Source organism: Trachurus trachurus, assembly GCF_905171665.1.
Source record: "Trachurus trachurus genome assembly, chromosome: 3".
Classification (NCBI taxonomy): domain Eukaryota; kingdom Metazoa; phylum Chordata; class Actinopteri; order Carangiformes; family Carangidae; genus Trachurus; species Trachurus trachurus.
Genome location: NC_139893.1, coordinates 3,918,345 through 3,931,475, shown reverse-complemented (window position 1 = coordinate 3,931,475; position 13,131 = coordinate 3,918,345). Strand labels below are relative to the sequence as shown.

At 42.6% G+C, this 13,131-nt stretch overlaps 1 protein-coding gene across 1 annotated transcript; it reads right to left on the bottom strand.

Annotated features, from left to right (window-relative positions):
• Positions 1-7,994: 7,994 nt before the first annotated feature.
• On the bottom strand, positions 7,995-12,596 carry mnx2b (motor neuron and pancreas homeobox 2b; the record flags this gene model as incomplete). Its single annotated transcript, XM_084001505.1, has 3 exons — positions 7,995-8,489; positions 9,564-9,724; positions 12,149-12,596. The coding sequence occupies 3 exons, from the start codon at positions 12,594-12,596 to the stop codon at positions 7,995-7,997; spliced, it is 1,104 nt and encodes a 367-aa protein (XP_083857631.1).
• Between the last annotated feature and the right edge of the window lie 535 nt (positions 12,597-13,131).

Sequence of the window (13,131 nt, the reverse complement as noted above, 5' to 3'; positions counted from 1 at the left end):
CTATTTGTAGAACGGAGGAGCGGAGCGGCAGGCTGTTCAGAGCTACACTATGGAGGCTAATGGAATTTCTTGGTTTCCCTCATCAAACTCATCAAATACAAAATCCCAAAACTCCAAAACGCTTTCGTGGACAAGTTGTGACCTGCACAATCACCACGCTATGAGATAATAATGGAACGTTACGAAATGGAGCCGTTTTCGAGGTAAATACAGAGTCTGCTTGCTGAAAAACTGTCCCTGAACGCAACGCGCATCAGCGGTTTTGCATGAATTTACCTCTAAAACAACTCTGTCTCGTAACGTTCTATTATTATCTCATAGCGTGGTGATTGTGCAGCTCACAACTTGTCCACGAAAGCGTTTTGGAGTTTTGGGATTTTGTATTTGATGAGTTTGATGAGGGAAACCAAGAAATTCCATTAGCCTCCATAGTGTAGCTCTGAACAGCCTGCCGCTCTGCTCCACCGTTCTAAAAATAGCTTACACCGACAAATAAAGGTAACAAACCTACTGCTATGACTATAGGGATTATGGCAATGGGCCAATTTTCCAAAATGTTGAACTATCCCTTTAACTAATACTATGTTAATTAATGTGCACTTTCCCTCAAATACAAAATACAAATACAAGTAAATAGATAAATATTAAGATGGTTTTATCTGACCAAATGATTCTATTTAAAAAACACAGAAAAAAAACAGATTCCATCATTATTCCCCAAAACCGAACTTCACATATTAAAACTAACAGAGAAGTTTTGTTTTGGTGCATTTACTCTGATATAAAACTAAAAGGAAACTTACGGCTGAAAAAGTATGACTCAAGTTATTAATCAATTATCAAAGTTGTTGTGAATTAATTTACAGCAAATTGATGACAGTCAGTTACTCACGTCAGTTTTGGGGACAGTGTCCCTCTGTGCGTCTGCCAGGTGAAATAATAAATCTGTCATATTTAATGTGAGTCTGTTGCAGCTCTGACATCACAACCCTCTAAATCTAAATCTGTGACCTCATTAAAATAAATAAACACAGCGACACGCTATATCTGGTGTTTCCTTTGTTGTGGTCCGGTTTGTTTGGGCTGCAGGTTATTGATCGATTGATCAATCAGCTTGTTTTATATTGATTACCTGGAGGAGAGAGGAGACAGGGCCGGCTCGAGGATTTTGGTGGCCCTGAAGAAGATTTTGTGTGTGGGATCCCAAAGCGCTTTAAAGGGATAGTTCAACATTTTTGAAAATTGGCCCATCGCCATGATCCCCCTAGTAATAGCAGTAGGTTCGTTACCTTTAATTGTTGGTCCAAGCTGCTTTTAGATCGGGGGAGAAGAATACCGAGCGGCGCAGCTACACTACGGAGGCTAATGGAATTTCTTGGTTTTGCTCATCAAACTCAGCAAATACACAACCAAAAAACGCAAAAACGCTGTGGTGGACAAGTTGTGGCCTGCACATTCACCACGCTGTGAGATAATAGCGGAAAGTTGCGAGATGGAGTTGTTTTAGAGGCAAAGTCGGACTTTACACTCTAGACGGCTGCTCGGCGGAGTGATTTCAAAAGCGCCTGTTTACTGCAGATACGTCCGTATACTACGGCACTGGCTGAGGTGCGCACACTGTGTCCCTCCGACCAGTGGTTCACTGAAGAAAGTAGTTCCGAGTATTTGCTTCACTTCTCTTAACTTTCCGCTATTATCTCATAGCGTGGTAAATGTGCAGGTCACAACTTGTCCACCACAGCGTTTTTGAGTTTTTTGGTTGTGTATTTGCTGAGTTTGATGAGCAAAACCAAGAAATTCCATTAGCCTCCGTAGTGTAGCTGCGCCGCTCGGTATTCTTCTCCCCCGATCTAAAAGCACGTTGGACCAACAATTAAAGGTAACGAACCTACTGCTATTACTAGGGGGATCATGGCGATGGGCCAATTTTCAAAAATGTTGAACTATCCCTTTAAGCACAAACACCAAACCACACACACACTGCTTACAACTGAACACACACACACATTGATAAAAAGGGACAGACAAACCAATTATCTCTTACATTTATTGCTGCAGTAGTGAAGTGGAGTTGCTCATCGTGGTCAGAGTAGAGGTATACGCTTACTCACTACATTTACATGCACCTTAATGCTCAAATTTAGATTTTGGCGTCTAATCGGACTTCTGTCCTTGTCCCAGTTCACATGCAACTGAGAAAACACCAGGTGGCGATGATGCGTCGTTTCAGCGCGTTACAGAACCTCTTCTCCGGTTGACCTGTTTGATTTTGAACTACAGTGAGATGGTTAACCGTAAAGCTTTGTTCATCTCGTATGTAATGTGTGCGTTACTTATTGTGCAGATAAGGTGCACGCTATCCCACGTGGTCATGGTGATTACTAGAGGCAGACAAGAACGCCGTAACGCTACAACAACAGCTTCTGCCACCGGCTTTCTTGGATGTTTTTGTTCTGGGGTCTTAAAGCAGAAGTAAGTGGTCCGGTCGTTTTCGCTAATGCTGCGTTCCAGGCAGGCTTTTGAAATCGTAAATTACAGCTTCAAGTCACGACTTACGACTTTGTAGCGTTCCAGGCAACCCACTCGTGTTTTTCCGACCTGTTTTACCGGTGAAAGTCACTATAACGGCCACTCGTAACTTCTGACCTGTGAACTCGTACCAGATCGAACTGGTACGACTTCACGGTCGGAAAAATACGAGTTTCCTTGAACGCACCATAACAGTCCTCGTCCTTACGTCGCCACATTCACGGCGTTCCTTGGCTGCACACACAGCCCTGCATGCCGTTCTCTCTCCTCATTGGATAAAAACTGTAGGATACGATAAATGTTTTCTCCTCGGCTCAGAGCAGAGCAGAGGGACTGAGAGACCCGTGATTCAGTCCAAACACTCTATGTAAGTGATTGCTGTCTGAAGATACAACTATTTAAGACTTATATTAACACAAATATATCACTCACTTCTGCTTTAAGCCAGTGCGGGGGTTGTGGAGCAGGCGCACATGTGTTGTCCAGTTAAACTCTGATTAAGGTGTATACATGACAATCTATTCGTGGTGGACGTAATTCATCACAAATAAATTAACGAATGGGAAACACTGCTAAAAGTGCAAAGCACAGATACCCCAGTACATGTCGGCCATTGTTGTTGACAACCGTTTTGCTTCCATGCATGTGCGTAACGGCTTGTCGCTAGGCGTTTGACGTCATCGTATCAACACCATGAGCTCCGTTGAACATCGCTACACGGATCCACTCAATCGGATATTTTTTTATTTCTCCACTTTTTTATCCGTTTAAAACTATCTCCGTTTATGTGGGTGAAATCGCCGTGTTCGTGTGGTTGAGACGCCCATTTGGACAGAACAATGTGTGTTTAGGAATATATCGTATTCGTGTAGTCCAGGCCTTAAAGCAGATATCAGCTTCACGGCCGTTTCGGCTAATGCTGCGTTCAAGGCAGGCTTTTGAAACCGTAAGTTACAGCTTCAAGTCACAACTACGACTTGGTAGCGTTCCAGGTAACCCGTAGCTCGTGTTTTTACCATCCTGTTGTCTGTGAAAGTTCCCTATAACGGCCACTCGTAACTTCCGACCCGTGAACTCGTACCAGATCGAACTGGTATGACTTCACAGGAAGGAAAAACACAAAGTACGAGTTTCTTTGAACGCACCATGAGTTAGCAGCCCCCGCCCTTGTCAGGCATCAATTGGTCCTCGTGCTACGTCACCACATTCACGCGCATCCCTTGGCTGCACACACAGCCCTTCATGCCGTTCTCTCTCCTCATTGGATAACACTTGTATCCCACAAGGAAAATTTTCTCCTCGGGTTACAGCAGAGCAGAGTGACGGAGAGACTCGTGTTTAGGCTGAAATACTTCATGTAAGTGATTGCTGACGGAAAATAGGACTATTTAGGACTTATATTAACAAAAACATTCCACTGATATCTGCTTTAAAGCAGAAGTGAGTGGTCCGGTCGTTTTCGCTAATGCTGCGTTCCAGGCAGGCTTTTGAAATCGTAAATTACAGCTTCAAGTCACAACTTACGACTTTGTAGCGTTTCAGGCAACCCACTCGTGTTTTTCCGACCTGTTTTACCGGTGAAAGTCACTATAACGGCCACTCGTAACTTCTGACCGGTGAACTCGTACCAGATCGAACTGGTACGACTTCACGGTCGGAAAAATACGAGTTTCCTTGAACGCACCATAACAGTCCTCGTCGCTACGTCACCACATTCACGGCGTTCCTTGGCTGCACACACAGCCCTGCATGCCGTTCTCTCTCCTCATTGGATAAAAACTGTAGGATACGATAATTGTTTTCTCTTCGGCTCAGAGCAGAGCAGAGTGACTGAGAGACCCGTGTTTCAGTCCAAACACTCTATGTAAGTGATTGCTGTCGGAAGATATAACTATTTAAGACTTATATTAACACAAATATATCACTTACTTCTGCTTTAATCAGAGTTGGAGAACTCCGATATTAGTCGGACTAACGCGTTCACATGCACTCAGTTGTCCAGTTATAGTCGGATGAAGGCAATAATTTGTTTTTTTGGTGCATTACTACACCAACACACCTAGTATCCTACGTTATTATTATGGGCTGTCGACTGAAAAGTATATTATTTTTTATAATTAACCTTCGTAAAGAAAAACCATGTGTTACAGTAAATGAACTGAATTGAACCTGATCATGTGGGAAGAGAGGAGACGCAACAGATCAATCAACAAACCAATAAACTCAGTGTGTGTGTGTGGAGGAATGTCACATGTTTACATAGCAAATGAAGCCATTCATTCTCAGTAAGATCAATTATCAGTGAATCATTTCCAATATTGTCCTTGTCTCCTCCACTTCCTGTTGTTTTTCAGATTAATGGTCCTGGATGCAGTTTTCTTTCTTTTTTTTTTTCCTTTGCAGCTGTTAAAAGTCTCATCAGTGTTTAAAAGCTCTTCCATTACACAGAGCAGCCTGTGTGTGTCCAGAAACATTTAATCACTGTATAAATATGAGGCTGTGTGTGTGTGTGTGTGTGTGTGTGTGTGTGTGTGTGTGTGTGTGTGTGTGTGTGTGTGTGTGTGTGTGTGTGTGTGTGTGTGTGTGTGTGTGTGTGTGTGTGTGTGTGTGTGTGTGTCTGTGTGTGTCTGTGTGTATGTGTGTGTGTCCTCTCCGCAGTCTGCTCTTTAATCACAGTCCCCCTTTTTACACGAGGGACCCAATAAACTAAACTCCCCCCTGGAGATTAAAATGGTGGTCCTGTGTGTGACATCACCATCAGGCTTTTTGATGGTTTTATTTTCCTCTTCATTAACTTAATTATTTGTCTATCAGTAAACCTCCACCGAGTAATTAATATCTGAGAGGCTCCGTGATAAATTAAAACCGTGAACTGAGGAAGTTTCTTTTTCACTTTTTGCTCCCAGACGACAACGAAGTTAGAGAAGATGTGAAGTCGAGATTTTTTCTTCTTCTTGTTTAATAAAACATGGATCTTTTTTGTTTTTAACATGAACAGCTTTAATGTGACTTTTAATTAATTAAAGGTGGGATGCAACAGAGTGAGACATCTCCACAGTTACTGGACGAATCTTTGTTGTCGCCATTTTATCCCTTTATTGACAGATGTCAAACCCGCGACCTCCTGCTTTGGTGTCCAATATGCGGGGGTGTCGTGAAATTTTTGGTAGATTAGACAATTGTACCCCATGGCATGAAAAATGTGATTTTGGTTATTTTTTCGTGCTTGGGGAGGTCTCTGGGCCACGTATATACTGCCTTATGCATCAAACTGGTCACAAACGGAGAAACACACACCGCCCATTTGTAGGAACTGTCTCTTTAAGACGAGCGGATAGCACTTCCTCCTTTCTGTGATGTCACACACAAGGTAACTCCGCCCACTGTGACCAGTTTTTTTTTTTTTCAATGTTTATGAATGCAGCTTAGGTTTCAGTTACTTGCCTGTGATTGGCCCGACCACATGCCACTCTAAAACAGTGAGCCAATCAGAGGAGAGGTTCTCATTCTCTCTTCTGATTGGCCAAATGACCTGTGCCTGCTAGAGCTCCAGAAAGAGGCAACAGAAAGGGGCAGTATGAACGATATTAAGCAGATCACAGGTACTCAAAACCAATGATACATCTTGTTAGGGATATCAGCAGGTAAATAAACCCAGAGAAAAGTGCACAGCATGGGGCCTTTAATATTTTTGCTTTTCCATGTTTATATTTAAAATAAAAACATAAATTTGAAGAGCTTGAATGAATGATAATCATGCAATGGGGCAGCCACCCTATACACACTGTACCATGCACATTTAAAACAAAAGCATGAATATATGAACCTGTTTATTATTTGAATAGCTTAATTTTGAATGCACAATATAAAACACAATTTTATACAATATATTTAGTCTGGGGTCCCTGCTCCATTTCTCCATCAGTTTTTCTTTAACATTCGTGACCACAGAGGATGAACCCTGAAGACTCTGCAGCTCCATGTGTTGCTGCTGTGAAATATTTTCTTGTGTTTTGATGTTTTAATGTGGAAAAGGTTAAAAGGTTAAAGGTTAAAAGGTTCATTTAACCTGTCTACTGTTTCACTTTGACCAAATTCCTGCAGAGCTTCAGCTGCACTAATGTTAACACCTCCAGTCAGAGCTGCCAACTTCCTGAAGTGGAAATAATGGATGCATCCATCACAGACTTCACTTCCTGTTTGTGACGGAGCAGAAGAACCAGAACAAAGATTTAAAAAAAAAACTAAACTCTTTAGCTCTTTTTTTTCTTTTTATTATTTCACAGCTACAGATAAATACACGTAGGCTATGATGCATCTTTGCAATCATTCAAATAAATTAAATTAATTTACATGTATAAGTGACAAAAGTGACAAGAACAAATTCATGAACATCATCGATCGAAGAGAAGAGAAAGAAAAAGCAGCAATATTCACACAAAAGTGTTGAAACGTCCACGTGTTTGTTTTTCTGTGCACACCGTTATGTGTGTGTGTGTGTGTGTGTGTGACGGACAGTTACTCATGAAAACAGCTAAAATGTAAGGAGCACCTTTTTTTCAGCATGCTATGAAATGTGCAGTTTAGAGATGTTTCTATTCACAGACGGTTTATACAGTTTGTTTGTGTCATTGTCCTCCATTGTGTGTGTGTGTGTGTCTGGTAGCGTGTGTGTGTGTGTGTGTGTTGGGAAGCTGTGTGAACGATTAGTGACTCCAACAAACGTCCTGATTGGAGCACATGAACGTTCACAGAGCAGATTGGACTGGACTGAACGTCTTAAAGGGATAGTTCAACATGTTTGGCAAATTGGCCCATTGCCATAATCCCTATAGTCATAGCAGTAGGTTCATTACCTTTAATTGTCGCTGCAAGCTATTTTTAGAACGGCGGAGCAGAGCCGTGAGCTGCTCAGAGCTACGCTACGAACGGAGGCTAAAGGGATATCTTGGTTTCCCTCATCAAACTCATCAAATACACAATCCAACAACTCCACAACGCTCTGGTGGACAAGTTGTGACCTGCACATTCACCACGCTATGAGATAATAACACAACGTTACCAGACAGAGTTGTTTTAGAGGGAAATACAGAGACTGATGATGAAAAACTGTCCCTGAAGGCAACGCGCATCAGCGGTTTTGCATGAATTTCCCTCTAAAACAACTCTGTGTGGTAACGTTGTGTTATTATCTCATAGCGTGGTGAATGTGCAGGTCACAACTTGTCCACCAGAGCGTTGTGGAGTTGTTGGATTGTGTATTTGACGAGTTTGATGAGGGAAACCAAGAAATCCCATAATGAGCCTCCGTAGCGTAGCTCTGAGCAGCTCACCGCTCTGCTCCGCCGTTCTTGCACCGACAATTAAAGGTAACGAACCTACTGCTATGACTATAGGGATTATGGCAATGGGCTGATTTGCCAAAAATGTTGAACTATCCCTTTAAAGCTCGGGCATGTCTCTCCTCACAGTCCTGCTCCGATCTTCCGGTCTCCTCCTCCTCCTCCTCCTCCTCCTCCTCCTCCTCCCACCATCCTCTCCCTCTCCAGCTCCTCGTCGGAGAACGGGCTGTGTTGGTCGTAGCCGACGTCGGTGCCGCGCTGCAAGAAGTCCGTGGCCCGCTGCATCCCTATGCCGTTGCTCATGGCAACGGGAAAATGCCGGGCTGCCTCCACCACCTCCTCCTCCTCCTCCTCCTCATCATCCTCTTCTTCTTCCTCCTCCTCATCCTCCTCCTCCTCTTCCACCTCCTCTCCGTCCTCCTCCATGTCCAGCTCTATCCCTCCGTCCTCGGGGTTCGCAGCTCGTCTGCTCTCCTCGCTTTTGTCCGAGCCGGTTTTCCCTGAGCCGCGAAGCCGCTCCGCCTCGGACTGGGCCGACTGGGCCGACGCCGATGCCTGCTCCTTCGCTTTCCGGCTGCGCTTCCACTTCATCCTCCGGTTCTGGAACCAGATCTTCACCTGACAACAGAAAAAACACAAATATATCATCATGTTAACACGTTACAGGTGCAAAATCCAGTTTTTCATTCTGTGAAATTCTGTGAATTCTGTGTTTTTTATCATCAAGGCAATTTAAATACTTAATTTTATCTTATTTTAACTCGACTTGTTCTTTAATTTGTTTCTAATTTGATATTTTACTCTTTCTTTCACTCTCTCTCTTTCTCTTTATTTTATCACTAATCTACTTAGACATGTTATTTGTATAATCCTGGATGTATTTTATATGTTCTTTTGCTCAACTGTGTTATAAATGAGGTTTCTACCTCCAAGTAAAGGTTAATAAATAAAGGTTAATGAATATTACTTTGCGCAGAGAGAAATTTTGGAAATACAGAACAGATTTATGTTTGTACATCAAATCTTTCTATAAAACTGAGAGTGTATTCATTTTTTTTTTATGTCTGAAGGTGTGTGATTCCTCCTCTGTTTTCTGCCTCTGAGGTTTTTGTCATCATCCTTTGTGAATTATGTAAAATAATATTCAATAAATAAAACCATTTAACCCCCCTTTTTTTTTTAAATTGACATTGACATTTTGTTTGTTATTAAACAGTTTGGTTTAAGGTGGTATTTAAGGTGGTATTCCAGCAGCTTGATTGAATATTTCACATAATAGTAGAAATGTTAGTGGTCATCTCTTTAATTGTTATTAAGTGGGGCATCGTTTAGCTCAGTGGGTTGAGAGTACTGCCCCATATGCAGGGAGTCCTCACTGCAGCGGCCCCGGTTCGAATCCACCGGTGGCCCTTTGCTGCACGTCGTTCCCCCTCTTTCTGTCTCTCTACAGCTGGAGGCCTGAAGGCCCAGAGGAACACTTTAAAAAATTGTGATTCATTGACATGTTGTGTTATAACTTGTTATTGTTACATTTCTCCATGAGGAAAAGGAGAGTTTAAATTATTATTATTAACTAAAAAGTCTGTGACCTGACTTTTTAGTTTGAATCATTTAAATTCCAGATGTGTGATTGGATGAAGGACCTGGAGCTACAGCTGTTGACCTTTACACCTGTTGACCTGCTGTCCTCACCTGTGTCTCCGTCAGCATCAGCGACGTCGCCACCTCGAAGCGCTTCGGTCTGGACAGGTACTTGTTGAGTTTGAACTGGTTCTCCAGCTCCAGCAGCTGCTGGCTGGTGAAGGCCGTCCGCGGCCGCCGGCACTTCCCCAGCAGACCGGACTGAGGGCCGGCTGGAGGAACACAGAGAGAGAGAGAGACTCATTCACACTGAGTTTATGACAGTTCATCACTTTTGTTTTTAACCTTCGTCTTGTGTCAGCTTTCTACTGCTATGGTGTTCGGGTCAGTTTTGACCAGCTGTAAAATACACTAAAAACATATTTTCTTCATCCAATTTGTTTTTCATTGTTAGGCTTCTTATCCATGGAAATATTGGTATTAATATTTTTTGGTGTGGGTCTCTGGGCCTTTTTTTTGTCAGTTTACCCCTTGGCTTCAATTTAACCTGTAGCTTTCTGCTTCCATCTATGGTGTTAGTGTCGGTTTTGACCCGAGTCTTAAATCAGCTGTAAAACACACTAAAACAATTATTCATCATCCCATTTGTTTCTCATCTCTTGGTTACATTGTTAGGTCCTTATCCATGAAAAGGTTGGTTTTGCACTTATGATTTCAGTTTGAACTCTCATTATTGTTCTTATTGTTAAAACCAGGTCAAAATTGACCCGAACAACACAAATGTCATAATTTTAACCAGAGCATTTTAGAATATTGTGATTTTTTTTTGTTTTGTTTTATTTTTTTAGATAGAGGTTCCTGACAAAGTCAAAAAGCCTTGATGCTATAACAAATTTATGTGGTACTTTTATGCATTTAAAACCATTTGCATGCATTAAAAAAAAAAAAAAATCTTTTTCCTGTTTGAATAATTCTAATATTTTAGTCTGAATAATTCAACATGTCTGATTCAAGTGTTAAATGGGTCTGAACGAGTCTGAGCCAATAAACAGTCAGAACCAAGGACATCGGAAGTTCAATATAATGTTTGTGGGTGGGCACGCGCGCACATATGGCCGCACTCTCCGGCCATCATTAACTCTAACAGCTCTACTCCAGTTTATTGTTGAGGTGGGGGGAAGAGGGGGGGGCAGAGGCCATAAAAACACAGGCATGCCATTAACTTAATGAAAATTCAATGAAGGCTTTTGGGGTTTTTATTGATGAACTACAGAACGTTTTAGGTGTTTGTTTATAGTTCCTTCGTCGCACAAAGACAATTTCCATCCGGATGAAGTTTATAGAGAAATAAAATAAATGAAAATATGACACAGAGATAAGAAGCGCGAGGCCACTGCACAGAAGAAACTGTTATAATAACACACACACACACACACACACTCTGAGGCCGGGATGAAGATCTACAGCATCACCACCACCATGAATAAAATATTATACAGAGCTGCTGCTTTCAAATAACAGGCTGTAAATTATAATTATAATTATTATAGAGACAGAGAGATTTATTTATGACGGAGCTTTGAGCGTTTTCTGCTTGAATCAAGAGAAGCGGAGGTATAGCAGTCTGATGTTCAATTAATATCATCGATAACAGCTACAGGCGAACTGATCAAACAGATACTAAATCAATAAAAAAGCTTTGATTAGTGTGAAATATAAGAATAAAAAGGAAACAAACAACGGGCTCAAAAGGTAATAAGGACAATTGTCTGATCATTATTATGTTATAGTATTATTATGGCATAATAAATAATAATATGAATGAATCAATTTTGAATGGATTTTTATTTTCGTGTCATCCCACTGTGGCCCATCCCATATGGGATTACAAGACACATTTGATGGCGGTCCTTCCTTGGTGTTACACATAAATAAACAATTTAAGACATGTGCTAAATCCGGTGTATTTACAGTTGGTACTCTAGCACTCACTGTCCATTAATATGCATTGTCCCGACCAAATAAACAAATAAAGTAAAGTAACAATTTAAGAATAGGCTACTTTCAGTCTATGAGATAATGTACGTCTCATTGCCCAAGCCTTTTCAAGAAATAAAGAAAATGCAAATATATTCAACCGAAAAAGATGTTTTAGCTTCTCAGCATCGTCTAACCACACTAATTCGTTATTTGGATCTACCTTAGACTACTAAAGAGTTTTTGTCTTATAGAGACAGTAGAATTTAATTCTCCACCTCTTCACTATAAACTGTTTTCTTGTCTGTAACAACATCTATTGCACGTCTGTCCGTCCTGGGTGAGGGATCCCTCCTCTGTTGCTCACCCTGAGGCTTCTCTGATTTTTCCCTGTTAAAAGGGTTTTCCATGGAGTTTTTCCTCAGTGGATGTGAGGGTCTAAGGACAGAGGATGTTGTTGTGATGGGATGTAAAGCCCTTTGAGACAAACTGTTTATAAAAACGGGCTATACAAATAAAATTGCCTTGCCTTGGATGTCACATCAATTACAAATTCTATCGTAATAATAATTAAATCCTGAATCTTCCCGTTAATAAATTAAGTTGCATGTGCGACAGAGCGGCGGTGTTATGTTTCTTGCACGTATAGCTACTCGGTTTATTTCAACTATAACTTTTTCCACCTATATAATAAAACAGCGGACCGTTCCTATACTCACAGCTGTAGTCCGGCAGCCGCGGCATCATGATCCCGGCTCTGATCCAGTGCTCCAGCGGCAGAGAGCCGGCCATGGCGGCCGCCTTCAGCTGGTCCGGGTAGGCCTGGCCCAGCTGGCCCAGCTGGCTCAGCTGGCTGAAGCCGCTGTAGAAGGCGGGGTGCTGCCCCCCCAGCGCCGCCAGCGGGTACATGGGCGCCGGGTAGAGGCCGGGCAGCGAGGCCAGGCCCGGGTGCGGCAGGTTCAGGATTCCCGGTTTGGGGATAATTCCGGTCTGGAGCTGCGAGGCGGCGCGCGGGGACGGCGTGGACACGGGGCTGCGCGCGGCGGGGGGGCTGTCGCTGCTCAGCCCGGGGGGGGACAGGGACAGGGACAGGGACAGGTCGCGGCTCCCTCGGGTCGTCTCGTCCGCGAGCAGCGCGTCGATCCGGAAGTTCTTGGACTTCTCCATGAGGCAGCAGAGACTCTGACGACTCTACTTCTACTTCTACAGGAAACTAAAACGCGTGGACTTCTGCTGATCCTCCTGCACTCACACGCACCGCATGTGTCCTTCTGTGTTTATACAGTTCAGACTGGAGCTTCCTGCTGTTCAACTGATTAAAACAAACACACAAACTCAATCTCAAGGAAACCCAGTCTCAGCCTGGTCAGATGCGTATAGGCTACATGAGCTGATGAAGCATCTTGGATGAGAGGTAAAACGTCTTAACCAAGTCCATTTGCATTCGATTTAAATTTCCTTGACTTAACTATGAACTGGACAAATGAGAATATTCACAAACTGTCTAATGTTGTAGAAATAAAAACCTGCTTCTGCACAAACTCACCCTAAACTCTCTGCGTCCTCTTATTGGTGCGTCTTGGTTTCTGTACCGGAGCGCAGATGTTGTCATGATGCTGCGTAAAAGCCTCTCTACACATAAACCTGCCTCTCTTTTCCTCTCCTCTCCTTTCCTTTCCTCTCCTCTTCTCTCTCTGCAACA